Genomic DNA, 27,156 nt, shown 5'->3' on the forward strand with positions numbered 1-27,156 from the left:
CAAATACAATAGGATAAATGAATGAATGAGGAAGAAGGGGGAGGAGGTGTAGGAGGAGGAGGAGGAGGAGGAGGAAGAGGCAGGAGGGAGGGGGATGGGGGTAGAGGAGGAGGGAGGGGGAGGAGGAGGAAGAGGAAGGAGGAGGCAGGAGGGAGGGGGATGGGGGTAGAGGAGGAGGGAGGAGGAGGAAAGAGGGGGAAGAGAAGGAGGGAGGGGGGAGAGGGAGGAGGGGGAGGATGAGGAAGAGGGAGGAGGGAGGATGAGGAGGAGGAGGGTGAGGAGGAGGAGGGAAAGGGAGGGGGAGGACGAGGAGGAGGGAAAAGAGGGGGGAAAGGAGGGAAGGGAGGGGGAGGACGAGGAGGGGGAGGAGGGAAAAGCGGGGGAGGACGAGGAGGGGAAGGAGGAGGAGGGGAAGGAGGAGGAGGAGGACGAGGAGGGGAAGGAGGAGGGGAAGGGGGGACGGGGGGAAGGGGGGAAGGGGGGAAGGGGGGAAGGGGGGAAGGGGGGGGCAGAGTCGCGCGTCCTTTTAAGCGAGGGTGGGGGCGGGGCGGGGCGGGAGGCCTGTCTTTTTAAAGGGCAGAGCCTTGTGTCCGGGACGGGGATAGGGGGGCGGGGATAGGGGGGCGGGGAGCCCCATTGTTTCGGGCCAACGGCCCGCCCCCCGGGGGAGGGGCCCGCACCCAGCCGGCCCGACAGACAGACAGACAGAAAGACAGACACACACACACGCACCGGCCCGGGGGGACGCTTCTCGTTCTGCCGCCTCCTCCTCCCGCTCCGCGCATCCACCGCGCGCGCTCAGCCCCCCCGCAGCCCCCCGCAGCCCCTCCGCTCCCCCGGAGCCCCCCGCAGCCCCCCGCAGCCCCCCGCCCGGAGCCCCCCGCAGCCCCTCCGGAGCCCCCCGCCGCAAGATGGCTGAGCTGGGCAGCAAGGGAGTGAGCGCCGGCAAGCTGGCCAGCAACATGCAGAAGAAGCTGACCCGCGCCCAGGAGAAGGTCAGGGACCCCCGGGACCGGGCCGGGGGCGGACGGAGGGGGGGGGGGGGCGGGGGGGCGGCTGCTTGCAGACCTGCGTGTGTGTGTGTGTGTGTGTGTGTGTGTGTGTGTGTGTGTGAGAAGCCCCCTCCCCTCCCCTCCCTTGCCCCCCGCCCCCAATTCAGTTTCCCCCGGGCCTGCCGCAGGCTGCCCACCGGCCTCCCCCTCCCCCTCCCGGACCCCGCCCCGGGGGGGGCCCCCAGGCGCCCCCCCCTCCGTCCGTCCGTCGGTCGGTGGTCAGCGGGATCACTTTCACCGCCCCCCGCGGGGGGCCCGAGGCGGCCAGGCCGCAGGCCCTCACGGCTACACCTCCTTCTCCTCCTCCCTCCTCCTCCTCCCTTCTCCTCCCTTCTCCTCCCTCCTCCGTCCGTCCTCCTCTCCCTCCTTCCCTATGGAACCGCTCAGATTCCTCCCCCGCTGCGCCTCCCACTTGGCTTCAGAGGGAGCGGGGAACCGTCTCCCTGTGTGTCCGTGGGGCTGTCTCTGTGTGTGTGTGTGAGCGCCTATGCGGGGGTGACAGCGGTGGGCCCGGTTTTCTGGGTGGGAGGGAGGAGGAGGAGGCCCCCATGACCTCCTCTAGATTTCTGCCCCCCAAAGAAAGAGGGGAGGGGGGGCTTTCTGTGGGTTTGGGGCTCGGGTCGGGGCTCCTGGGGGTCGCGTTGCTGAGCAGATGGCAGCAGCAGAGAATTCCTGAAATGGCTTTTGCGGGGTGGAAGCACAGGCACACACACACACACACACCCACCCACCCACCCCCCCCGAAACAGAAGAGACTGGGGGTTCACACACACACACACACACCCGAAACAGAAGAGACTGGGGGTTCTCTCTCTCTCACACACACACACACACACACACGCACCCGAAACAGAAGAAACTGGGGGTTCACACACACCCGAAACAGAAGAGACTGGGGGTTCTCTCACACACCCCAAAACAGAGACTGAGGATTTTCACACACACACACACACACACACACACACACACAAACACACACACCCCCACCCACACACCCACCCTGGAACAGAGACTGGGGGCTCTTGGTGGGAGGAGAACATCTGACCCTCCCTGGTGACCCCGAAAGACTCCCGGGGGGTTTGGGGAGATGGGAGTTACAGGGGAGCGCGGCTGGGAAGAAGCAGAGCTTGGAGGTGGGCGAGAAAGGAAAAAATGCTATGTATTTTCTGACTGCAAGCAATGCCAGGCGCCCCCCTGGTCTGTGCGCCGGTGCCAGGCCCCGGGAAGCGCCATCGGTCCCCGCAGGCCTGATGTGGTCCTCCTGAGCTAGGGATGGGGGGTGGGGGTGGGGGGAGCCGATGGGGAGCCCAGCGTCATCACTCCAGTTTTTCCCAGGATTTTTTCCTCGGCCTTCAGGGTTGGGGGAACTTGGCCCACGGCATCCATCTCCACTGACCCCCCCACCCCGCCCGAGCCGACACCCTGAGAAACGCCAGGAGGTGGGCTGCTGGGACCCCAAGAATCCCCCTCCCCTTCCTCCTCCTAGGTCCTCATTCCTTTCCGTGGTGGGAGGATGGAGAGGATCCTTCTGGAACCTCTGAATTTTGGCAGTAGTGGTCTTCTCTGTCCCTAATCCCATTTCCAGCGCTTCAAAACAATTGGTTTTGTAGATAAAACTCGGGGCGGGGGGGGGGGGGGGGGCAGACACAGCCTTTTCCTCCGCAACCTTGTTAGCCCCCTCCTCCCCATAATTGCTCCTTTCGTCTCCACTGCATCTCCTTTTCTGCCTGCCCAAGTCTGGACCAGACAGATCTGTCCCTGGCTTGCGGGGGTGGCTAGCTGTGCTACCTAAAGCGGGGGGGTATGGGGAGAGGGAGGGCACTCCCTGAGGGTACTACTCATCCCTCCTTCTGATGGTGGGGAGAAGGAGCTGCGGCCGGCACCCCCCTCCCCACCATCCATCCGCAGGTGAGGATCATTCATTCGTTCATTCGATCATATTTATTAAGCACTTACTGTGCGCAGAGAATTCATTCATTCATTCAATCGTATTTATTAAGCGTTTACTGCGTGCAGAACACTGTACAAAGCGCTTGGGAAAGTACACCTTGCCCCCTCCTACCTCACTTCTCTTCTTCTCCAGCCCAGCCCGCACCGTCCGCTCCTCTGGTGTCGCTCACCTCCTCACTGGGCCTCGTTCTGGCCTGTCCCGCCATCGACCCCCGGCCCACGTCCTTCCCCTGGCCCGGAATGCCCTCCCTCACCACATCTGCCAAACTAGCTCTCTTCCTTCCTTTCAAAGCCCTACTGAGAGCTCACCTCCTCCAGGAGGCCTTTCCAGACTAAACCCTGCCTTTCCTCAGTTCCCCCTCCCTTCTGCGTCACCTCGACTTGCTCCCTTTGCACTTCCCCCACTCTCCCTGCCCCACAGCACTTTTATGTATATAGCTATAATTCTATTTATATTGATGCCTGATTACTTGTATTGATGTCTGTCTCTCCCCTTCTAGACTGTGAGCCCATGCGAGGCAGGGATTGTCCCCCTTTATTGCTGTATTTTACTTTCCAAGCGCTTAGCAGAGTGCTCTGCACACAGTAAGCACTCAATAAATATGATTGAATGAATGAACAGTGGCAATCCCTGCCCACAATGAGCTTACAGTGTAGGGTGGGGGGGGGGGGGAGATGTCAATACAGATAAATACAATGACAGATATAGACATAAGTACTGTGGGGCTGGTAGGTCGGGGGAGAGCAAAGGGAGCGAGTCAGGGCGACGGAGAAGGGAGTGGGAGATGAGGAAAAGTGGGGCTTAGTCTGGGAAGGCCTCTTGGAGGAGATGGGCCTTCAGTAAGGCTTTGAAAAAGGGAGAGTCATTGTCTGTTCATTTTGAGGAGGGAGGGTGTTCCAGGCCGGAGGCAGGACGTGGGCCAGGGGTCGGCGAAGAGACAGGCGAGATGGAGGCCCAGTGAGAAGGTCAGCATTAGAAGAGCAAAGTGTGCAGATTGGGTTGTAGAAAGAGAGAATCGAGGTGAGGTAATAATAATATCAGTAATAAGAAAAATAATGGTATTTGTCAAGCACTTACTATGTGCCAAGCACTGTTCTAAGCAAGGGGACAAGGTGATGGACTGTTTTAAAGGGGATACATGGATAAATGGGTAGCGTTTATCTGTTATCGAGGGGCAGCCCTTCCTTCCCTTCCTCCCCCGCCCCAGGCTGGGGCTTCTCTGGATGGCTGTGATCAGTCAGTCAGTCGTATTTCTTGAACACTTACTGTGTACTAAGTATTTGGGAGAGTACGGTATAGCAATAAACAGGCACATTCCCTGCCCACAGCGAGCTGATGGTCTAGAGGGGGAGACAGGCATCAATAGAAATAAATAAATGAGAGATACAGACATAAGTGCTGTGGGGCTGGGGTGGGGGAAATGAATAAAGGGAGGGAGTCAGGGTGATGTGGAATGGAGTAGAAGAATTGGAAAGCAGGGCTTAATGAAGGAAGGCCTCTTGGAGGATGAGGGGTTGCACAGTTATGTGGGGGTTCCCCCACCCTCCCTTCCCCTGTGGGAGTCATTCATTCATTTCATTCAATAGTATTTATTGAGTGCTTACTGTGTGCAGAACACTGTACTAAGCGCTTGGGAAGTACAAGTTGGCAACATATAGAGAGGGCCCCTACCCAACAGTGGGCTCACAGTCTAGAAAGGGGAGACAGACAACAAAACAAAACATATTAACAAAGAAAAATAGAATAGTAAATATGTACAAGTAAAATAGAGTAATAAATCTGTACAAACATGTATACAGGTGCTGTGGGGAGGGGAAGGAGGTAGGGTGGGGGGGATGGGGAGGGGGAGAGGAAGGAGGGGGCTCAGTGTGGGAAGGCCTCCTGGAGGAGGTGAGCTCTCAGTAGGGCTTTGAAGGGAGGAAGGGAGCTAGCTTGGCGGATGTGCGGAGGGAGGGCATTCCAGGCCAGGGGAAGGACGTGGGCCGGGGGTCGATGGCGGGACAGGCGAGAACGAGGTACGGTGAGGAGGTTAGCGGCAGAGGAGCGGAGGGTGCGGGCTGGGCTGGAGAAGGAGAGAAAAGAGGTGAGGTAGGAGGGGATGAGGTGATGGAGAGCCTTGAAGCCGAGAGTGAGGAGTTTTTGCCTGATGCGTAGGTTGATTGGTAGCCACTGGAAATGAAAGCCAGGCTCAAATAAATCCCTAACCAATTAATCAGTGGTATTCGAGTGCTTACCCTGTGAGGAGCACTGTAATAAACACCTGAGAAAGTACAGTAGAATTAGTAGACCACACCCCCCACCCCACCTCAGGATCTTCCAGTCTAATCAGCCACTTTCTTCTAGCGAGACCTTGGGCGAGTCACTTCTCCGACCCTCAGTTTCCTCATCTGTAAAATGGAGTTAAATCCCCGTTCTCCCTCCTCCTTAGACTGTGAACCCCACGGGGGACAGGGCTGTATTGATTTTATTCATTCAATCGTATTTATTGAGTGCTTACTATGTGCAGAGCACTGTACTAAGCACTTGGAAAGTATAATTCAGCAATAGAGACAATCCCTGATTTAATGGTCTAGTATCCAGTAAGCGCTGAATAAATATCATCATTATTATAGAGGGGCAAGTTCAAGTCTCCTCCCCCGTTGGTGATCGATGGTATTTATTGAGCACTTACGGTGTGCAGAGCACTGTACTAAGCGCTTGGGAGAGTATATTATAACAGAGGTGGTAGATACGATCCCTGCCCACAGCGAGTTTACAGTGTAGAGGTGCAGAGAAGGGAAGTGACTTTGCCCTAGCTCACCCAGCAGACAAGGTAATCAGGCTGGGTCACATGGGGTTCACGACTAGGAGGGAGGGAGAACAGGGATTCAATCCCTGTGTTACAGATGAGGAAACCGAGGCCCAAAGAAGTGAAGTGACATACCCAAGGTCACATGGCAGAAAAATGATGGAGCCAGGTTTGGAACCCAGGTCTCCATCCTATGTTCTCTCCGCTAGGCTGCGTAGGGAAGCACTGTGGCCTAGTGGAAAGAGTACAGGCCTAGGAGTCGATGGACCCGGGTTCTAATCCTGACTCTGCCAGTTGTCTGCTGTGTGACTTCAGGCAACTCACTTCACTTTTCAGGGCCTCAGGTCCCTCATCTGTGAAATGGGGATGAAGACTGTGAGCCCCGTGTGGGATATGGACTATGTCCAACCTGTTCTGGTATCTACCCCAGTCAGTCAGTTATATTTATTGAGCACCTTCTGTGTATAGAACACTATACTAAGTGCCTGGGAGAGTACAATATAATATAGTGCGCAGTGCAGTGACTGGCACATAATAAGTACTTAATAAATACCGTTTTTTTTTTTTTAAAATCATCTCTCTGAGGAAATGGATGTGGCCCCCTGTGGACATACACTGCTCTTCCGAAGCTATTGCTGCTTCAGATACGTATTCCCTCTCCTTAGACTGCAGGCCTCTTGTCGGGCAGGGACAACATCCCATGTGGTTATAAGGCCTTTTGTTCTGGCGACTTGACACCCATCCACATGTTTTGTTCTGTTGTCTGTCTCCCCCTTCTAGACTGTGAGCCCGTTGTTGGGTAGGGACATCTCTTTATGTTGCCAGCTTGTACTTCCCAAGCACTTAGTACAGTGCTCTGCACACAGTAAGTGCTCAATAAATACGATTGAGTGAATGAATGAATGAACTACTGGAGTGCTTGGCCCATAGTGAGCGTGTAACGCAAGCCATGAGCTAGTAGCTTTGCCATTCTGGCTCTCGGCTGGTTGGCTTTTTAATGGAAGTGTTTTGGTCAGGCCATGGCAGCAAGGACCATTCTAGCTTAATCTGCTTTGTGCTGGTTCTGTGGAGTCGTACACTCCTCCCATTCATTCATTCATTCGTTCATTCAATCAGTCAGTCAGTCGGTCATATTTATTGAGCACTTACTATGTACAAAGCACTGTACTAAGTGCTTGAGAGAGTGCATAGAAGCAGCATGAATTAGTGGAAAGAGCACGGGCTTTGGAGTCAGAGGACATGGGTTCTAATCCCGGCTCCACCACTTGTCTGCTATATAGCCTTGGGTAAGCCTCTTAACTTCTCCGTGCCTGTTACCTCATCTGTAAAATGGGGGTTAAGACTTTGAGCCCATGTGGGACAACCTGATGACCTTGTATTAGAGAAACAGCGTGGCTCAGTGGAAAGAGCACGGGCTTTGGAGTCAGAGGTCATGGGTTCAAAACCCGGCTTTGCCAATTGTTAGCTGTGTGAGTTTGGGCAAGTCACTTCACTTCTCTGGGCCTCAGTGACCTCATCTGTAAAGTGGGGATTAAGACTGTGAGCCCCCCGTGGGACAACCTGATCACCTTGTAACCTCCCCAGAGCTTAGAACAGTGCTTTGCACATAGCGCTTAATAAAATGCCATCATTATTATTATTACTCTAGTGCTTAGAACAGTGCTTGGCACCTAGTAAGCGCTTAACAAATACCATCATTATTGCTATTATTATATAACAAGACACATTCCTGTCCACAACAAGCTCACAGTCTAAAGGGGGAGATGGACATTAATATAAATAAGTAAAAAGGTAAATAAATAAATTACAGAGATAGCAGCCTGGGCCAGGTCATCCCCGCAGCCTTGTCAGCCAGTCAAGTCGTCCATCTTATTTATCCTTGTCCTTTCCAGTGGCCTGTGGCTCTCGGGAGGAGCAAGGAGTTGGGTGGGACCTGGTCACTGTACACTGTGGCTGGAATCAAGGAATCAGTCAGCCAGTCCGTCATTCATTCATTCGTATTTATTGAGTACTTACTGTGTGCAGATCACTGTATTAAGCTCTTGGAAAGTACAATTTGGCAACCGATAGAGACAATCCTTACCCAGCAATGGGCTTGCAGTCTAGAAGCGGGAGACAGACAACAAAACAAAACCAGTAGACAGGCATGAACAGCATCAAAATAGATAAATAGAATTATAATCAGTCATAGTTATTGAGCACTTACTTTTTTTTAAAAAAATGCATTTGTTAAACGCCTACCATGTGCCAGGCTCTGTTCTAAGCACTGGGGTAGATACAAGGTAATTGGGTTGAGCACAGTCCATGTCCCACGTGGGGCTCACAGTCTTAATCCCCGTTTTACAGATGAGGGAACTGAGGCACAGAGAAGTGAAGCGACTTGCCTAAGGTCACACAACAGACAGGTGGAGGAGCTGGGTTTAGAATTTAGGTCCTTCTGACTCTGAGGCCCATGCTGTATCCACTGGGCCACACTTACTGTTTGCAGAGCACTGTACTAAGTGCTTGGGAGGGTACCATATAACAATAAGTGGACACATTCCCTACCCACAACGAGTTTATAGTCTAGATGGGGAGACAGACATTCATATAAATAAATTTGCTGCTATAATAAAATTACAGATATAATTACAGAATTAATTAAGCTTCTAGAGTCAAGTGGGTGATCAATAGAACTTATTATATTTATTGAGTACTTCTGTATGCAGTCAATCAGTGATATTTATTGTGGTATTGAAGTGCTTGCTATGAGCCAAGCACTGCTGTAAGTGCTGGGGTAGATACAGGATTAGACTGTACTAGACTAGACTGAGCCCGTTGTGGGGTAGGGACCGTCTCTATTTGTTGCCAACTTGTACTTCCCATGCGCTTAGTACAGTGCTCTGCACACAGTAAGCACTCAGTAAATACAATTGAATGAATACAAAGTGATCGGGTGGGACACAGTCCCTGTCCCACATGGGGTTCACGGTCTTCATCCCCATTTTAGAGATGAGGTAGCTAAGGCACAGAGACGTGAAGCGACTTGCCAAATAGACATGTGGCAGAGCTGGGATTCGAATCCACGTCCTCTGACTCCCAGTCCTGGGCTCCTTCCCATGTCATGGGGTCAGAGGGCAGGCTGCTTGCTTCCCCCTCCCCCGATCTCCTGTGGACCCAGAACAGGCTACTGGGTGGCAGGGGGTTGGTGGGGTGCGGGGAGAGAGAGAGAGAGGCTTCCATTTCTTTTCGGCTCAGTGAACGCAAACTGGTGCTTCTTTATTTGGCAGCTCTAGTAGGACGGGTATTGTAAGCCTCAAACTTTTGGAAGTGTATGCGATCCCCCACCCCCCCCACCCCACCCAACGCACACATTCCGGCCTCCTCTGAGTCAGCGGGCTGAACCTTTCCCGTTTTATCCTGGCGTGGAAAGTTTCGATCTTCCACTTGGCCTTCTTCTAGCCCCTGCCTTGCTGGCAGGTGGAGCCCAAAATGTGCAAGGGTGGAGCTTGAGGAGGGGGCTTTCATTCACTCGTTCATTCATTCAGTCGTATTTATTGAGTGCTTACTGTGTGCAGAGCACTGTACTAAGTGCTTGGGAAGTACAAGTCAGCAACATATAGAGACGGTTCCTACCCAACAACGGGTTCACAGTCTAGAAAGGGGAGACAGACAACAAAACAAAACTTTCCCGCCAGCTGGCCCAAGCAGGAGAATGGCTCAGTGGATAGAGGCTGGTTCTGGGAGTCAGAAGGTCCTGGACTCTAATTCCGGCTCTGCCACATGTCTGCTGTGTGACCTTGGACAAGTCACTTCACTTCTCTGGGCCTCAGTGACCTCATCTGTAAAATGGGGATGAGGACCGTGAGCCCCTTGTGGGACAGGGACTGTGTCCAGCCTGATTAATTTGTCTCTACCCCTGGGCTTAGAACACAGGCTTTGCACATAGGAAGTGCTTAACAAGTACCATAATAATTAATTACTATTGTTAGGGGTGGATTAAGCAGGGGGCCACCCCTGGGATAATCCTCCCGTCGGAGGCTTGCTGCTGGCTGGCACAGACCAGCTTTGCAATTCCCTTGGCCTCAGGTTCCTCATCTGTAAAATGGGGACTCAAGACCATGCAGGGAATGCGTCTGTTTATTGTTAGATTGTACTGTCCCAACCGTTTAGTATAGTGCTCTGCAAACAGTAAGCGCTCGATAAATGCGATTGATTGAATGAGGGAATGAAAAATAATAGGTGTGGCATTTGTTAAGCTCTTACTATGTGCCAAGCACTGTACTAAAAGCTGGGGTGGATACAAGCAATTTGAGTTGGACACAGTCCCTGTCCCACATGGGGCTCACAGTCTCTAACCTCATTTTACAGATGATGCAACTTGAGGCACGGAGAAGTGAAGTGACTTGCCCAAAATCACGCAGCAGACAAGTGGCTAAGCCAGGATAAGAACCCAGGTCCTTCTGATCCCAGGCCTGGGCTCTATCTATTAGGCCACCCTGTTTATTGTCCCCGAGTCTTAGACTGCGAGCCCCGTGTGGGATAGGATTGTGTCCAAGCTGATTGTATTGTATTTACCTCAGTGCTTAACTAGGTCTACCTAGCCACTCTATATTCAGATCTGTTTCCAGCTAAATTTTTAATTTTGGTGTTCTCATTGTTATCTTGATGTTTCTCTTCTGGGAGGTTTGGAGGAAGAGTTTCTGGGGAAAGAGACTGAGAAGCAGCGTCCAGAGAGATAGGAGTAGAATTGGGAGAGGATAGTATCAATGAAGCTGAGGTTGGATAATGTTTCCTGGAAAAGGGGACAGTCGAGGAGGATTAGGATGGAGTAGAGGCTATGGGATCTGACAAGAAGGAAATCGCCGGTGACCTTTGAGAGGGCGGTTTCTGTGGAGTGAAGAGGGTGGAAGCCAGATTGGAAGGGGTCAAGGATAGAATTGAAGGAGAGGAGCTCGAGATAATTGGTGTAGGAAACTTGCTTAAGGATTTTGGAGAGGAATGGTAAGAGGGAGATGGGGCGATAACTGGAGGGAGCCATGAGGTAAAGGGAGGGATTTTTAGGATCGAGCCCGGGCCTGCCACTCAGAAGGATCTGGCTTCTAATCCAGGCTCTGCCACGTGTCTGCTGTGTGACCTTGGGCAAGTCCCCTAATTCCTCTATGCCTCAGTTACCTCATCTGTAAAATGGGGATTAAGATAGTGAGCTCCATGTGGGACAGGGGCTGTGTCCAACCCAATTTGTCTTTTTCTACCCCAGCACTTTGAACAGTGCCTGGCACAAAGTAAGTTCTTGACAAATACCACATTTAGTATTATTATTATAATAATAAGGGAGACATGAGTATGTTCGAAAGCAGCGAGGAAGAAGCCGTTGTAAACAGATTCCTGAATAAATACGATTATCGTGGAAACATGATTGTGTTCAACATGGAGACACGTTGGCTAGCTGCCAAACATTATCAAAACCACATTTCAAAGCAAAGGATCAAGTCAAATTCAAAACTATTCAGGAAATTCAGTATGTAGAAAAATCAATGGCCATTTTCTTGCACGGTTTGACTAGACCTACCCAGAAGCATGAAATTCGTGAGATTTTGCAGGTGTGTTTCTGCTAAGTCTCCCGGTTGGATTCCCCCTCTCTCGTCAGTCTTACCGCTGGACAGCTTGCCCACATCCTCCCTCTGGCCTGGAACTCCCCCCTCACCCTTCCCTCAGATCTGACAGATCACCACTCTCCCCTCCCTCAAAGCCTTATTTAAAATCACATCTCCAAGAGGTCTTCCCCGATTAAGCCCTCATTTCCCTATCCGCCCTCCCAGGCCTAGCCGATAGAGCATGGGCCTGGAAGACAGAAGGATCTGGGTTCTAATTCCAGCTCTGCCACTTGTCTGCTGTGTGACCTTGGGCAAGTCACTTCCCTTCTCTGGGCCTCAGTCACCTCATCTGGAAAATGGGGATTGAGACTGTGAGCCTCATGTGGGACAGGGACCGTGTCCAATCTGATTAGCTTGTATCTATCCTAGCGCTTAGTACAGAGCTTGGCACATAGTAAGTGCTTAACAAATACCATAATTATCATTATTAGTAAATGCACCCACCTCCCAGGAGTTATATACATAACCTTGTGCTCTGTTGCTTCCCCCTACTTGTGATTTATTTTAGTCCTTAGTCCAGCATTCTGGACACAGTAAGTGCTCAATAAATATCATTGATTGATTGATGGATTTCCTGGCTGGAGCCTTCCGGAAGGAGGTTCCTATAGGAATACGGACATCAGTGAAAAGGTCAGATAGCTGTCCAGACCCAAGGATCTACGAATAGATTGGAGGAGTGTCGCCTAGCGGAAAGAACACGGGCCTGAGGATTGGATATCTGGGTGCCTATCCCAGCTCTGTCACTTGGCTGTGTGACCTTGGGCAAGTCACTTTAATAATAATAATGATGATGGTACTATGTGCCAGACACTGTTCTAAGTGCTGGCGTAGATACAAGGTAATCAGGTTGTCCCATGTGGGGCTCACAGCCTTAATCCCCATTTTCCAGATGAGGTAACTGAGGCAGAGAGAAGCAAAGTGCTTAAAGTCACACATATGACAAGTGGCGAAGCCAGGATTAGAACCCACAACCTCTGACTCCCAAGCCCATGCTCTTTCCACTAAGCCACGCTGCTTCTCTACTTCTCCGTACCTCAGTTTCCTCATTTGTAAAACAGGGTGCAAATACCTGTTCTAATTCCTACTTAGACTGTCAGTCCCATGTGGGACAGGGACTGTGTCCATAGTAATTATCCTGTATCTACTGCTGTACTCATCACAGAGTAAACGGTTAATAAATACTACAGTTACTGTGAAGTGGCAGAGTGGTGTAAGAGCTCATATGTCTTCATCCTGTTGTGAAGCATTTACCCTGTGATATGCAGTGGGGTAGATAAGCAGCTTGGCCTAGTGGATAGAACACAGGCTTGGGAGTCAGAAGGACCTGGGTTCTAATCCTGGCTCTGACACTTGTCTGCTGGGTCACCGTGGGCAGGTCACTTCACTGCTCTGTGTCTCAGTTGCCCCATCTGTAACTGCGAGCCCCATGTGGGACAGGGGTTGTGTGCAACATGATTAGCTTGTATCTACCCCAGTGCTTAGAACAGTGCCTGGCACATTGTAAGAGCTTTAACAAATGCCGTCGGAAAAAAAAAAAAGGAATGGGATCAGACACTGTATCTGACCTACCTAGGGGTCACAAGGGGAGAACTTGGGGAGAGGTGGAGAGAAGGTTGGGGTCTCAGCCCCATTTTACAGATAGGGGAAACTGAGGCTCGGAGAGGTGCAGTGGGTGTCCCAAGGCCTCCTGACGCTCAGGCCTCCGCCCCTCCCCCAGGCCCAGCTGCGGGAATGAGCCCCTTCTCTAGTCAATCAATCAATCGTATTGAAAACTTATTGTGCACAGAACACTGTACTAAACACTTGGGAGAGTACAATATAACAGACATGTTCCCTGTCCACAACAAGCTTACAGTCTGGAGGGGGAGATACACATTAATGGAAATAAAGAAATGACAGATATGGGCATAAGTGGTGTGGGGCTGGGAGGGGGGCTGAATAAAGGGAGCAAGTCAGGGGGACATGGGAGGGAGTGAGGAAAAAGGAAAGGAGGGCCTAGTCAGGGAAGGCCTCCTGGAGGAGATATAATAATAAGCGCTTACTATGTGCCGAACACTGTTCTAAGCGCTGGGATAGGTACAAGGTAATCAGGTTGTCCCACTTGGGGCTCACAGTCTTAATCCCCATTTTACAGATAAGGGAACTGAGGCACAGAGAAGCCAAGTGACTTGCCCAAAGTCCCACGGCTGACAAGTGGCCGAGCCGGGATTAGAATCCAAGACCTCTGACTCCCAAGCCCGGGTTCTTCCCACTCAGCCACGCTGCTTCTCATATGCCTTCAATAAAGCATTGAAGGTGGGGAGAGTAATCGTCTGTTGGATTTAAGGTGGGAGGGCATTTCACGGAGGCAAGACATTCATTCATTAGAGAAGCAGCGTGGCTCGATGTAAAGAGCACGGGCTTTGGAGTCAGAGGTCATGGGTTCAAATTCCGGCTCCGCCACTTGTCAGCTGTGTGATTTTGGGCAAGTCACTTAACTTCTCTGGGCCTCAGTTACCTCATCTGTAAAATGGGGATTAAGACTGTGAGCCCCCTTGGGACAATCTGTTCACCTTGTAACCTCCCCAGTGCTTAGAACAGTGCTTTGCACATAGTAAGCGCTTAATAAATGCCATTATTATTATTATATTCAGTTGTATTTATTGAGCGCTTACTGTGTGCCGAGCACTGTACTAAGTGCTTATGAGCAAGAGGTCGGCGGCGAGATAAACGAGATGGAGGTCCAGAGAGGAGGTTGGCATTAGAAGAGCCAAGTGTGCGGGCTGGGTTGGAGAAGGAGAGAAGCGAGGTGAGGTAGGAGGGGGCAAGCTGGTGGACTACTTTAAAGCAGATGGTTAGGAGTTTTTGTTTGATGCGGAGGTGGAGTGAGCTGCCCCTGTTTGTGTGGGAGGCCCCGGCTGGGGGTCAGGGCCGAGGCCCGGGGCCTTCTCGGCCATTCCCTTCAATCAATCAATGGGATTTATTTTGATAATAATAATGATGATGGCATTTAGTAAGCACTTACTATGTGCAAAGCACTGTTCTAAGTGCTGGGGATTACAATGCGATCAAGTTGTCCCATGAGTGGCTCACAGTCTTCATCCCCATTTTACAGATGAGGTAACTGCTGGATTGGACTCTCCTGAGCACTTAGTACAGTGCTCTGCACACAGCGCTCAATAAACAGAACTAATGGATGGATGGGTGGCACCCCCTCTAGAACGTAAGGATATTATGGGCAGGGAGCCCATCGGTTAATTCTGCAGGAGTGGACCTTCCCAAGTGCTTAGTACACTCCTCTGTGCATAGGAGGCGCTCAATAAATACCACTATGGATGGATGGATGGATGGGTGGCCTCCCCTCTAGACTGTGACCACATTGTGATAGGCAAGGAATGCATCAGCTAATTCTGCTGTAGTGGACTCTCCCAAATGCTTAAAACAACACGCTAGAGTGTGAGCCCGTTGTTGGGTAGGGACCATCTCTATATGTTGCCTATTTGTACTTCCCAAGTGCTTAGTACAGTGCTCTGCACACAGTAAGCGCTCAATAAATGCGATTGATTGAATGAATGAGGCCCAGAGAAGTTCCATCCATGGTGCTTATTGAGTGCTTACTGTGTGCCGAACACTGTTCAGCATAGTGAATAGAGTGCGGGCCTGGGAGTCCAAAGGACTTGGGTTCTAATCCCAGCCCCGTCACTTGTCTGCTGTGTGACCTTGGACAAGTCACTTCACTTCTTTGCCTAGGCTCTCATGTGTTCTTATTCCAGCGCCACCACTTGTCTGCTGTGTGGCCTTGGACAAGTCACTTCACTTCTCTGGTCCTCAGTTACCTCGTCTGTAAAATACATTCAATTCATTCAGGTGTATTAAGTGCTTACTGTGTGCAGAGCACTGTACTAAGTGCTTGGGAAAGTACAATACAACAATAAAAGGTGACATTCCCTGTCCACAAAGAGCTCATGGGGATTAAGGCTGTGAGCCCCATGAGGGACAGGGACTATGTCCAACCCAATTTGCTTGTATTCATCCCAGCGCTTATTACAGTGCCTGGCACATAGTAAGCACTTAACATACTACAGTTATTATTATTATCTGAAAAATGGGGATTGAGACTGTGAGCCCCACGTGGGACAGGGACTGTTTCCAACCAGATTAATTTGTGTGTAGCACACAGTAAGAGCATAACCAATGCCGTAATTATTATTCATTCAATCATATTTATTGAGCGCTTACTGTGTGCAGAGCACTGTACTAAGTGCTTGGAAAGTAAATTCAGCAGTAAAGAGAGACAATCCCTGCCCACACTGGGTTTACAGTCTAGAAGGGGGGGAGATAGACATCAAAACAAGTAAACAGGCATCGTTATTACTGTATTAAGCACTCCCAGTAGTATTATTACTGATTGGACACTCACTAAATACCACTGAATGATTGCGGAGCACTATACGAAGCACATGGGCGAGTCCATTATAACAGAGTTGGTTGACACGTTCGCTGCCCCCAAGGAGCGTGCAATGTAGAGAGTAATGCTGCAATCTTAGCCAACCCTTTCCACCCACATGTACCCGATGGTCCTGATTAAGTCACTGCTCAGCTCTCCCGAACAGCTGTCCCTTATCCCTTGATGAATGATGATGCTATTTGTTAAGCGCTTCCTATGTGTCAAGCACTGTTAAATATGAATGAATGAATGAATGCAGCATCTCTCTGGGCCAGATCAGGGGGAAGCAGCATGGCTCAATGGAAAAGAGCACGGGCTTTGGAATCAGAGGTCATGGGTTCAAATTCCGGCTCCATCAGTTGTCAGCTGTGTGACTTTGGGCAAGTCACTTAACTTCTCTGTGCCTCAGTTCCCTCATCTGTAAAATGGGGATGATGACCGTGAGCCCCCCGCGGGACAACCTGATCACCTTGTAACCTCCCCAGTGCTTAGAACAGTGCTTTGCACATAGTAAGCACTTAATAAATGTCATCATTATTATCATTTTTACTGGTTGAATGCTAATTGGAGACACCTATTAGAAACACAGGTTGTACTTCCTCTGAGTTCGTTCAGTCGTACTTCATTCAGCTGTATTTATTTAGTGCTTACCTTGTGCAGGGCACTGTACTAAGCGCTTGGGGGAGTACAGTTCAACACTAAGAAGAATATTCCCTTCCCACAGCAAGCTATCTCCGAGCCTTTGGTATCTCCTGGGACAGAGATGAGTGCCTCCTTTTTTTTTTTTTTTCGGTCCCCCAGCTACGGGAGGAAATGAAATCTTAGCTGACAGCTCACACTTAGAAGGGTCCGATGGCAGGGTGGGGAGCACTGAATATAGATGGGCTATTTGTGAGCCAAGCAGAAGGGGAGCAGCAGCTGGAGCATCGTGGTAATTTTACTGCCAGTCTTAAGGTGACCCTTGATCTTTGAGAGCAAAGGCAGAGTCGGAAATGCAGTAAGAAATCTATTGGGTCGGCAAAGTAGATCGGGAGGTCCTCGAGGGCAGGGGTTATGGTTGGATCTTCTTTTTCAATTCCGCCCAGCACTTATGCACTAATTGTGTGTTGGGTGCCTACTGTGGGCCAAACTTTGTGCTACGCATTGGGGTAGAATCAGATCAGACACAGTCTTTGTCCCATACAGGGTTCACAGCTTAAGGGGAAGGGAGAACACCTCCGTACAATGGATAGAGTATAGGCCTGGGATTCAGAAGGTCATGGGTTCTAATCCTGGCTCTGCCACTTGTTTGCTGTGTGGCCTTAGGCAAGTCACTTCACTTCTTTGTGCTTCAGTTCCCTCATCTATAAAATGGGGACTGAGACTGTGAGCCCCATGTGGGACAGGGACTATGTTGAACCTGATTTGCCTATATCCACCCAGCTGCTTAGTACAGTGCTTGGCACGTAGTGCTTAACAAATACCACAATTATTATTATTATTATTATTATTATTATTGTTATTAGCAGGTAACGGGTATTGAATACCATGTGACCTTGGGCAAGTCATTTAACTTCTCTGGGCCTCAGTTACCTCATCTGTAAAAAGGAGATTAAGGGACTATGTTGAACCTGATTTGCCTATATCCACCCAGCTGCTTAGTACAGTGCTTGGCACGTAGTGCTTAACAAATACCACAATTATTATTATTATTATTATTATTATTATTATTATTATTATTGTTGTTGTTATTAGCAGGTAACAGGTATTGAATGCCGTGTGACCTTGGGCAAGTCATTTAACTTCTCTGGGCCTCAGTTACCTCATTTGTAAAAAGGAGATTAAGACTGTGAGCCCCATGTGGGACAGGGACTGTGCCCAACCTGATGGGCTTATATCTACCCCAGTGCTTTGTATAGTGCCTGGAACATAGTAAGCGCTTAACAAATACCATTAAAAAGCAAAAAACAGCTATTGAATCCCCACTGATGAGGAAACAGAAGCCTGGGTTGTGTCCACAGTGGGCTCTTGTATAAACTGGAGTCAAGAGGTGAAGTCAGTCAGTCAGTTGTGTTTATTGAGCACTTACTATGTGCCGAGCACTGTACTAAGTGCTTGGGAGAGTACAGTAATACAATAAAGGGGTACATTCCCTGCCCTCAAACGAGTTTATGGTTTAAGGGGGTGAAAGGGTTTACGGGATGCCTGCGTACAGAGCCAGGCGGTCTTGGGGCTTTTGGTCAGGTGTGTGGATGGATGGATGGATGGGGGAGAGAGATGGAAGAGTCTGGGATTTGGGGGTTGCTTTTCCTGTCCCAAGGCAGCTGAGGGTTGGGCTGACAGGATCCCTCTGGCTCATTTTCATGAGCGAGGGGAGAGGCTGTGGTCGTCTATCTGGGAACGGGGAGGGAGGGAGCTTGGGGGCCGAAGTTCTGTGGCAGCAACAACCCTTAGCTTGCCTTCGCCCTGTGACCAGAACCCAAGCTCACGGCTACTATTAGCCCAGCCCAGGCAGAAATGAAGTCACTCTCTCACCCCTGAAGAACAGTGGCTGAGCTCTCGACTCATACATAGCCAAGTCAGCCTGTTCCTCTGCTTCTGCATGTGGGTGATTCTGTACAACTTTTTTTAATGGTATTTGTTAAATACTTACTAAGTAGCAGGCGCTGTACTAAACGCTGGGGAGATACCAGTTAATCAGGTTGGACACAGTCCTTGTCTGAATGGGGCTCATGGTCTTTCATTTATTAACTCAGTCGTATTTATTGAGTGCTTACTGTGTGCAAAACATTGTACTAAGTGCTTGGGAGAGTACAATATAATAGAATCTTAATCTCCATTTTATTATTATTAATGATAATAATAGTAACTGTGGTACTTGTGTGCCAGGCACTGATATAGGTACAAGACAATAGGTTTGGACACAGTCCCTGTCCCACAATAGGGCTCACAGTCTTAATCTCCATTTTACAGATGAGATAACTGAGGCCCGGAGAAGTGAAGTGACTTACCCAAGGTCACACAGCAGACAAGTGGTGGAGCTGGGATGAAAACCCAGGTCCTTCTGACTCCCACGCCCCGGGCTCTACTCACTAGGCCACGCTGCTCCTCAAAAGGGAACAAAATCGGTGCCGGCTGGTCTCGGCCGGGCCCATCCCGTCCCGGAATAGTGGCTTAGCTGTCCACTCAAAAATAGCGAAGCCCAGTTGGCCCACGGCGCTCCTTTCGTGCCAAATGGCCCAAGCGCCCCTCCCTCGGGCCACCGGATCCCCACGTCGCCCCAAATAGCGGCTGAGCTGTCCCCTCCGAAATAGCCGAAGCCTGTTGCCCGGATCATTGGCCCCTGCATGTTAGGCTGCCCCTCCGCCCCCTCATTCCCATGGGTAGGGCTGAGTGGGACCGGCCCAGACTGGATTCCCCTCAGCGGAGAAGAGGCGCAGCCTAGCGGAAAAAGCACGGGTCTGGGTTCTAATCCCGGCCCCCGCCACTTGCTCTGCACACAGTAATCAATCAATCAATCAATCAATCGTATTGAGCGCTTACTGTGTGCAGAGCACTGTACTAAGCGCTTGGGAAGTGCAAATTGGCAACATATAGAGACAGTCCCTACCCAACAGTGGGCTCACAGTCTAAAAGGGGGAGACAAAACCAAACATACTAACAAAATAAAATAAAATAAATAAAATAGATATGTACAAGTAAAATAAATAAATAAATAGAGTAATAAATGTGTGCAAACATATATACATATATACAGGTGCTGTGGGGAAGGGAAGGAGGTAAGATGGGGGGATGGAGAGGGGGACGAAGGGGAGAGGAAGGAAGGGGCTCAGTCTGGGAAGGCCTCCTGGAGGAGGTGAGCTCTCAGTAGGGCCTTGAAAGGAGGAAGAGAGCTAGCTTGGCGGATGGGCAGAGGGAGGGCATTCCAGGCCCAGGGGATGACGTGGGCCGGGGGTCGATGGCAGGACTCAATGGATACGATTGATTGCTGGCTGAGTGACCTTGGGTGAGTCACTTGATTTTTCTGTGCCTCTAGGCTGTAAGATCCTTGTGGGCAGGAATCATCTCTCCCAACTGTATTATACTGTTCTTTCCCAAGCGCTTAGTGCAGTGATCTGCACACAGTAAGCGCTCAGTAAATAATAATAATAATAATAATAATAATAATAATAATGGCATTTATTAAGCACTTTCTATGTGTAAAGCACTGTTCTAAGTGGGGGGGATACAAGGTGATCAGGTTGTCCCACGGGGGGCTCACAGTCAATCCCCATTTTACAGATGAGGTAACTGAGGCACAGAGAAGTTAAGTGACTTGCCCAAAGTCACCCAGCTGACAATTGGCAGAGCCAGGATTTGAACCCATGACCATTGACTCCAAAGCCCGTGCTCTTTCCCCTGAGCTACGCTGCTTCTCTGATTGGTGGCTGAGTGGCTTTGGGCAAGTCACTTCATTTTTCTGTCCTTCCAAACTGTAAGCTCCTCATGGGCAGGGATTGTGTCTACCAACACTATTATATACTGTTCTTTCCCAAGCACTGAGAACAATGCTCTGCACATAGTAAGTGTTCAATAAATACAATGGATTGGTGGCTCAGTGTCCTTGGGCAAGTCACTTGATTTTTCTGTCCTTCCAGACTGTAAACTCCTTGTTGGCAGAGATCCTGTCCACCAGCACTATTGTACTGTACTTTCCCAAGCACTCAGTACAGTGCTCTGCACATGGTAAGTGCTCAAAAAATATGATTAATTGCTGGCTGAGTGACTTTGGTCAAGTCACTTAATTTTTCTGTGCCTCTGAACTGTAAGGTTCTTGTGGACAGGGATTGTGTCTATGAACACTATTGGACTGTACTTTCCCAACTGTGTAGCTCGGGGCTCTGCACGCAGTAGGCGTTCAGTAAATGCTATTGATTGTGCCTCAGTTTCCTCCTCTGTAAAATGGGAATTCTGTATTCTTCGTCCCTTCCCGTTATCCTGGGAGCCCCATGTGGGGCCAGGGACTGTGTCTGATGGGATTGGGATGTCATTATCCCAACACTTAGCCCAGTACTTGGCCCTTAGGAAGCACCAAACAAATAATAATAATAGTGATGGTACTTGTTAAGTGCATACTATGTGCCAAGCACTGTATTAAGTGCTGGGATAGATAGAAAAGCAGCATGGCTTAGTGGATAAAGTACGGGCCTGAGATTCAGAAGGTCATGGGTTCTAATGCTGGTTCCGCCACTTGTCTGCTGTGCAACCTTGGGTAAGTTACTTCACTTTTCTGGGCCTCAGTTACCTCATCTGTCAAATGGGGATTAAGACTGTGAGCCCCATGTGGGACAGGGACTTTGTCCATCCTTATTAAGTTGTAAGTACTTCAGGGCTTAGAATGGTGCTTGGCACACAGTAAGTGGTTAACAAATAACAAATAATTATCATAAGTAGGAAGGAGGACAGGCATTGGATCCTCATTTTACAGTTGAGGAAACTGAGGTTTCGGGGAGATTAAGGGTTTTAGCCAAGGTCACCCAGGAGGCTGGGAAATGCTCCTTGTAGGCAGGGAATATGTCTGTTTATTGTTGTATTGTACTCTCCCCAGAGCTTAGTACAGTGCTCCGCACACAGTAAGCGCTCAACAAATTTGCTGGACTGAAATGGGGATCATAATGTCTCATCAGTAGTCATTCCAGGGTTGGATGACCCCTGGATTTCAGCCCCTTTGTGGGGTTCAGAATAATAATAATAATAATAATAATAATAATGGCATTTATTAAGCGCTTACTATGTGCAAAGCACTGTTCTAAGCGCTGGGGAGGTTACAAGGTGATCAGGTTGTCCCATGGGGGGCTCAGAAGGGCAGGGGGACCCTCGCCCTGGACCCAGCAAGCCCAGCCTATAAGAGGCCCAATGGCTACCAATCAGTGGTATTTATTGAGCACTTACTGTATGCAGGGTACTGTACTAAGCGCTTGGGAGAGTCCAGTCCAACAGAATTAGCAGACACTCTCCCTGCCCATAAGGAGCTCACAGTCTAACAGGTTTGCCAGTCAAGAGACACCGGGGGGGCCACAAGCCCCCCCATTCCTGTCCTGCTCTCTGGGCTTCCGGTCATTCCGTCCAGGCTCGCCCTCCATCCACCAGGCCACCCTGCTTAGACTGCAAAGTATTGGGGTACATACAGAGAAGCAGCATGGCTCAGTGGACAGGGCCCGGACTTGGGAGTCAGAGGTTGTGGGTTCTAATCCTGACTCTGCCACTTGTCAGCTGTGCGACTTTGGGCAAGTCACTTAACTTCTCTGGGCCTCAGTTCCTTCACCTGTAAAATGGGGATGAAGACTGTGAGCCCCACGTGGGACAACCCGATTACCTTGTATCTATCCCAGTGCTTCGAACGGTGCTTGGCACCTAGTAAGCACTTAACAAATACCAACATTATAATAATAATAATAATTATAATATATTATATATTAATAATAATTAATAATAATAAGGCCTCCAGGAGGCCTTCCCAGACTGAGCCCCTTCCTTCCTCTCCTCCTTGTCCCCCCTCCATTCCCCCCATCTTACCTCCTTCCCTTCCCCACAGCACCTGTATATATGTATATATGTTTGTACATATTTATTACTCTATTTATTTTACTTGTACATATCTATTCTATTTTATTTTGTTAGTATGTTTGGTTTTGTTCTCTGTCTCCCCCTTTTAGACTGTGAGCCCACCATTGGGTAGGGACTGTCTCTATATGTTGCCAACTTGTACTTCCCAAGCGCTTAATACAGTGCTCTGCACACAGTAAGCGCTCAATAAGTACGATTGATGATTATACAGGACAATTCTATCAAACACAGGGACTCACCCACATGGGGCTCACAGTCTTGGGGGCGGCGGGGGGTGTCTAAATTGCCATTAGAGACACTGATTTTTCTCATTCAGTCATATTTATTGAGAGCTTGCTGTGTGCAGAGCACCATACTAAGAGCTTAGCACTCTCCTTGGGAAAGAGAGTTCCTTTCCTCTTTAAAACATCAGGTCCTCATAGGGCATAGTTTTTGTTCTCTCCCATGGGCTTGCTGCCCTTAATAGGTGCTCAGTAAATACTACTGACTGACTGATTGATTGATGGAGCCTGAGGCTTGTTGTGAATGTGTCTGTTATATTGTTATAGTGTACTCTCCCAAGCGCTTAGTACAGTGATGATGATGATGGTATTTGTTGAGCGCTTACTATGCGCTTAGTACAGTGATGATGATGATGGTATTTGTTGAGCGCTTACTATGTGCAAAGCACTGTTCTGCTTCACACATAGTAAGCACTCAATAAACTCATTCATTCAGTCGGATTTATTGAGCGCTTACTGTGTGCAGAGCACTGTACTAAGCTCTTGGAAAGTATAATTTGGCAGCAGACAGAGACAATCCCTCAATGAATACAATCGAATGACTGAATCAAAGGAGGCACTAACTTCTTTAGAGCCGGAATAACTCCTTTTCCCCTGGGAGTCATTCAGTCAGTCTGTGGTATTTACTGAACCTTTTTTTTTTTGTGGTATTTGTTAAGTGCTTACTATGTGCCAGGCACTGTTCTGAGCACTAGAGCATTTACTATGGAGTGTTTACAATTGAGTGAGTGACTGTGTGCAGGGTACTGTACTGAGCACTTGGAACAATACAACAGAGTTGGTAGACATGATCCCTGCCCTCAAGGAGCTTCAGTCTAGTGGGTAGTTGTGGGGGGAGGGGAGGAGACAGGCAGCATAAATTACATATGCATCGTTAAACTTGACCTGTAATTATTTGCGGGGGGCAAGAGTGGGAAGCAAATCCAAATATGTAGGGAGTGTGTCTTTCTGTTGTGCTGGACACTCCCAAGCACTTTGCACAATGCTCTGCACATAGGACACACTCAATAAATACCACTGATGGATTTTTTTTTTTAAATGGCATCAAGGTGCTTACTAAGTGCCAGTGTAGATAGAAGATAATCAGGTTGGACACGGTCCCTGCCTTTTTTCTTTTTTTTTCTTTTAATGATGTTTGTTAAGCACTTACTATGTGCCAGGTACTGTACTAAGCACCAGAATTGATACAAGATAATCAGGTTGGACAAAGTCCCTGTCCTCTTTTTAATGGTATTTGTCAAGTGCTTACTATGGACCAGGCACTATATTATGCCCTGGGATCGATACAAGATAATCAGGTTGGACACAGTCATGGGGCTCAGAGTCTTAATCCCCATTTTCCAGATGAGGTAACCGAAGCACAGAAAAGTGACCTGCTGAAGATCACACAGCAGACATGTAACAGAGCTGGGATTCGAACCCATGTTCTCTGACTTTCCATTAGGCCATACTGCTTCTTGATTGAGGACTCGGGTGCAGAGGTGACGTACAGGTGATTAAGTGGCAACAGAGGTGGAAATAGGGTGGGTGGATGATAGGTCGATCAGGGAAGACTTCTTGGAGGAGATCTGATTTTTAGGAGGGCTTCGAAGGCGGGGAGAGCGGTGGACTGTCGGGTATGTAGGGGTCAGCGGTGAAAGCCAAGATCAAGGCATAGAGAGGAGGAGGATGGCTTTAGAGGAGCGAAGCCCGCGGAATGGGGTGCCGGGGAAGGAAAATGAAGATAAGTAGAAGCGAGATAGCTATTTGATTACAGACTATATTTATCACCAGTGTATTGATTCTCCCCCATGAGACAGAAGAATCTTGGCGTCATGAGAAATTCGCTGGCGGTGGAAACACTAACTCCCACTTCTAATCATTGTGTCTTCACAGAGGACGGGATTCTTGGAAATGAACCGAGATGCTGTTGGTTTTTCTTTAACTTTTAAGTGGTGCTTGCTACATTGAGAAGTTGTGGTTGCGTTTACACTTACAAAGGCCTAAAGAATTTGGAGATGCACAAAAAATCAGCGCCAGTCTCCCTGGTCCCAGCTAAAGCCATCCAGGAAAAAATAGCTGCTTGATCCCAGCTACTAACCAGGAAGGAGGGATATCGATCAATCCATCAGTGGTATTTAATGAGCACTTACTGTGGAGGGGGGAGGGAGTGCTCCGTGTAATGACAGGCAGTTTTGATGACAGGTGGAAAAGGAAGGATTGCCGGTCGGGCTGCAGAAGGGAAAAGAAGTGAAATGTGAACTGTCTGTACTGGGAGTGGAAGGTATGCCATTCTAATAATAATAATAACTGGTATTTGTTGAGCGCTTACTATGTGCCAAACACTGTTCTAAGCAATGGGGTAAATACAGTGTGCTTAGTACAGTGGCTGGCACATGGTAAGTGCTCAACAAATACCACTTGTTGTTGGTATTGTTATTAGAATGGCATATCCTCCATTCTAATACCATTAAAATAGAACTATAGCCATAATTCTGTTTATTCTGACAGTTTTGAAACCTGTCTACATGTTTTGTTTTGCTGTCTGTCTCCCACTTCTAGATTGTGAGCCCGTTGTTGGGTAGGGACCGTCTCTATATGTTGCCGACTTGTACTTCCCAAGCGCTTAGTACAGTGCTCTGCACACAGTAAGCACTCAATAAATACGATTGAATGAATGAATTAAAAAAAGTAAATAAATAAATAATGATGGCATTTGTTAAGCGCTTACTGTGTGCGAAGCACTGTTCTAAGCACTGGGTGGGATACAAGGTGATCAGGTTGTCCCACGTGGGGCTCACAGTCGTAATCCTCATTTTCCAGATGAGGTAACTGAGGCTCAGAGAAGTTAAGTGGCTTGCCCAATATCACACAGCAGGCATGTGGGGGAGTTGGGATTAGAACCCATGACCTCTGACTCCCAAGCCCCTGCTCTTTCCACCGAGCCACGCTGCTTCTGTAAGTAGGAGGGAGAAGTTTTAGATCCCCATTGTACAGATGGAGAAGGAGGCCCAGAGAAGTGAAGTGACTTGCCTGAGGTCACACAGCAGGCAAGTGGCGGAGCCGGGAATAGAATCCAGGTCCTCGGACTCTCAGGCTCTTTCCATTAGGCCATGCTGCTTCGAATTCTGGTTTAGGTTGTCAGTGCTCTGGGACCTTAGGGAAGGCACGTTTCTTCTCTTCGGTAAAGTGTGCATAGTGGGGAGAGGGTAATGATACTTACCTGTCCTTGGGCCTGAGAATGTGGTGGGAAGGAATTAAAGTCTATAAAATACTTTGAGTTTTGCTGGACGAAGGCATTAATTACGAAGGCTATAAGAGTAACCTGGGGGTCTTGGGAAGGGGGTGATAGGGTTGCCAACTTGTTGCCAACTTGTACTTTCCAAGTGTTTAGTACAGTGCTCTGCACACAGTAAGTGCTCAATAAATACAATTGATTGATTGATTGATTGGGGGGTGGTGGTAGTTGCGGCAGAGGAGAAAGGCACCTGGAAAGAGTTGCTCGAGGAGAGGAAGGGGAGACCATGGAAGAGAACCCATCCCCACACCTTGCCGGTCTTTGCTGGATTCTGCTTATGGAGTTAGAACGTCCGATCGATCGATTAAGCAATCGTGATGTTTATCCAGCCCCTGTCGAGCACAAGACACTCCTCTGGATTGTAAGCTTGTTGTGGGCAAGGCATGTGTCTGTTGTATTGTTATATCATACTCTTATCATCATCATCAATTGTATTTATTGAGCGCTTACTATGTGCAGAGCACTGTACTAAGCGCTTGGGAAGTACAAATTGGCAACATATAGAGACAGTCCCTACCCAACAGTGGGCTCACAGTCTAAAAGGGGGAGACAGAGAACAAAACCAAACATACTAACAAAATAAAATAAATAGAATAGATATGTACAAGTAAAAATAGATAAGTAAATAAATAGAGTAATAAATATGTACAAACATATATACATATATACAGGTGCTGTGGGGAAGGGAAGAAGGTAAGATGGGAGGATGGAGAGGGGAACGAGGGGGAGAGGAAGGAAGGGGCTCAGTCTGGGAAGGCCTCCAATAAGGCGCTCTTATAAGCACTTAGTACAGTGCTCTGCACACAGTAAATGCTCAAGAAATACAATTGATTGATTGTACTAGATCCTTGAGAGAGCAAGACACAAGTTCCCTTCCCTCAGGGAGTCATTCATTCATTCATTCAATCGTACTTATTGAGCGCTTACTGTGTGCAGAGCATTGTACTAAGCGCTTGGGAAGTACAAGTTGGCAACATATAGAGATGGTCCCTACCCAACAACGGGCTCAGTCTAGAAGGGGGACAGATGTCAAGTCATCAGAATAAATAGAAATAAAGCTAGTTCCAGTCTAAAGGCGAACAACAGGCAAAAAAGGAGCCGAATAAAGAATCGAGTAGGCAAGTATATTTTTATTATTATTCTGGCATTTGATAAGCCCT

General features: G+C 49.0%; 1 protein-coding gene across 9 annotated transcripts in view; it reads left to right on the forward strand.

Moving 5' to 3' along the window:
- The first annotated feature begins 897 nt into the window (after positions 1–897).
- Positions 898–27,156, forward strand: part of BIN1 (bridging integrator 1) — a 157,721-nt gene continuing 131,462 nt past the window's right edge. For all 9 annotated transcript variants that reach the window (XM_038760929.1, XM_038761011.1, XM_038761172.1 and 6 more), the window contains exon 1: positions 898–995. In XM_038760929.1, the coding sequence (XP_038616857.1) occupies positions 912–995 (84 nt within the window). In that variant the 5' untranslated portion in view covers positions 898–911. The remainder of the gene's footprint in view (positions 996–27,156) is intronic.

The sequence above is a fragment of the Tachyglossus aculeatus genome, chromosome 1 (genome assembly GCF_015852505.1).
Source record: "Tachyglossus aculeatus isolate mTacAcu1 chromosome 1, mTacAcu1.pri, whole genome shotgun sequence".
NCBI classification, from domain to species: Eukaryota; Metazoa; Chordata; class Mammalia; order Monotremata; family Tachyglossidae; genus Tachyglossus; species Tachyglossus aculeatus.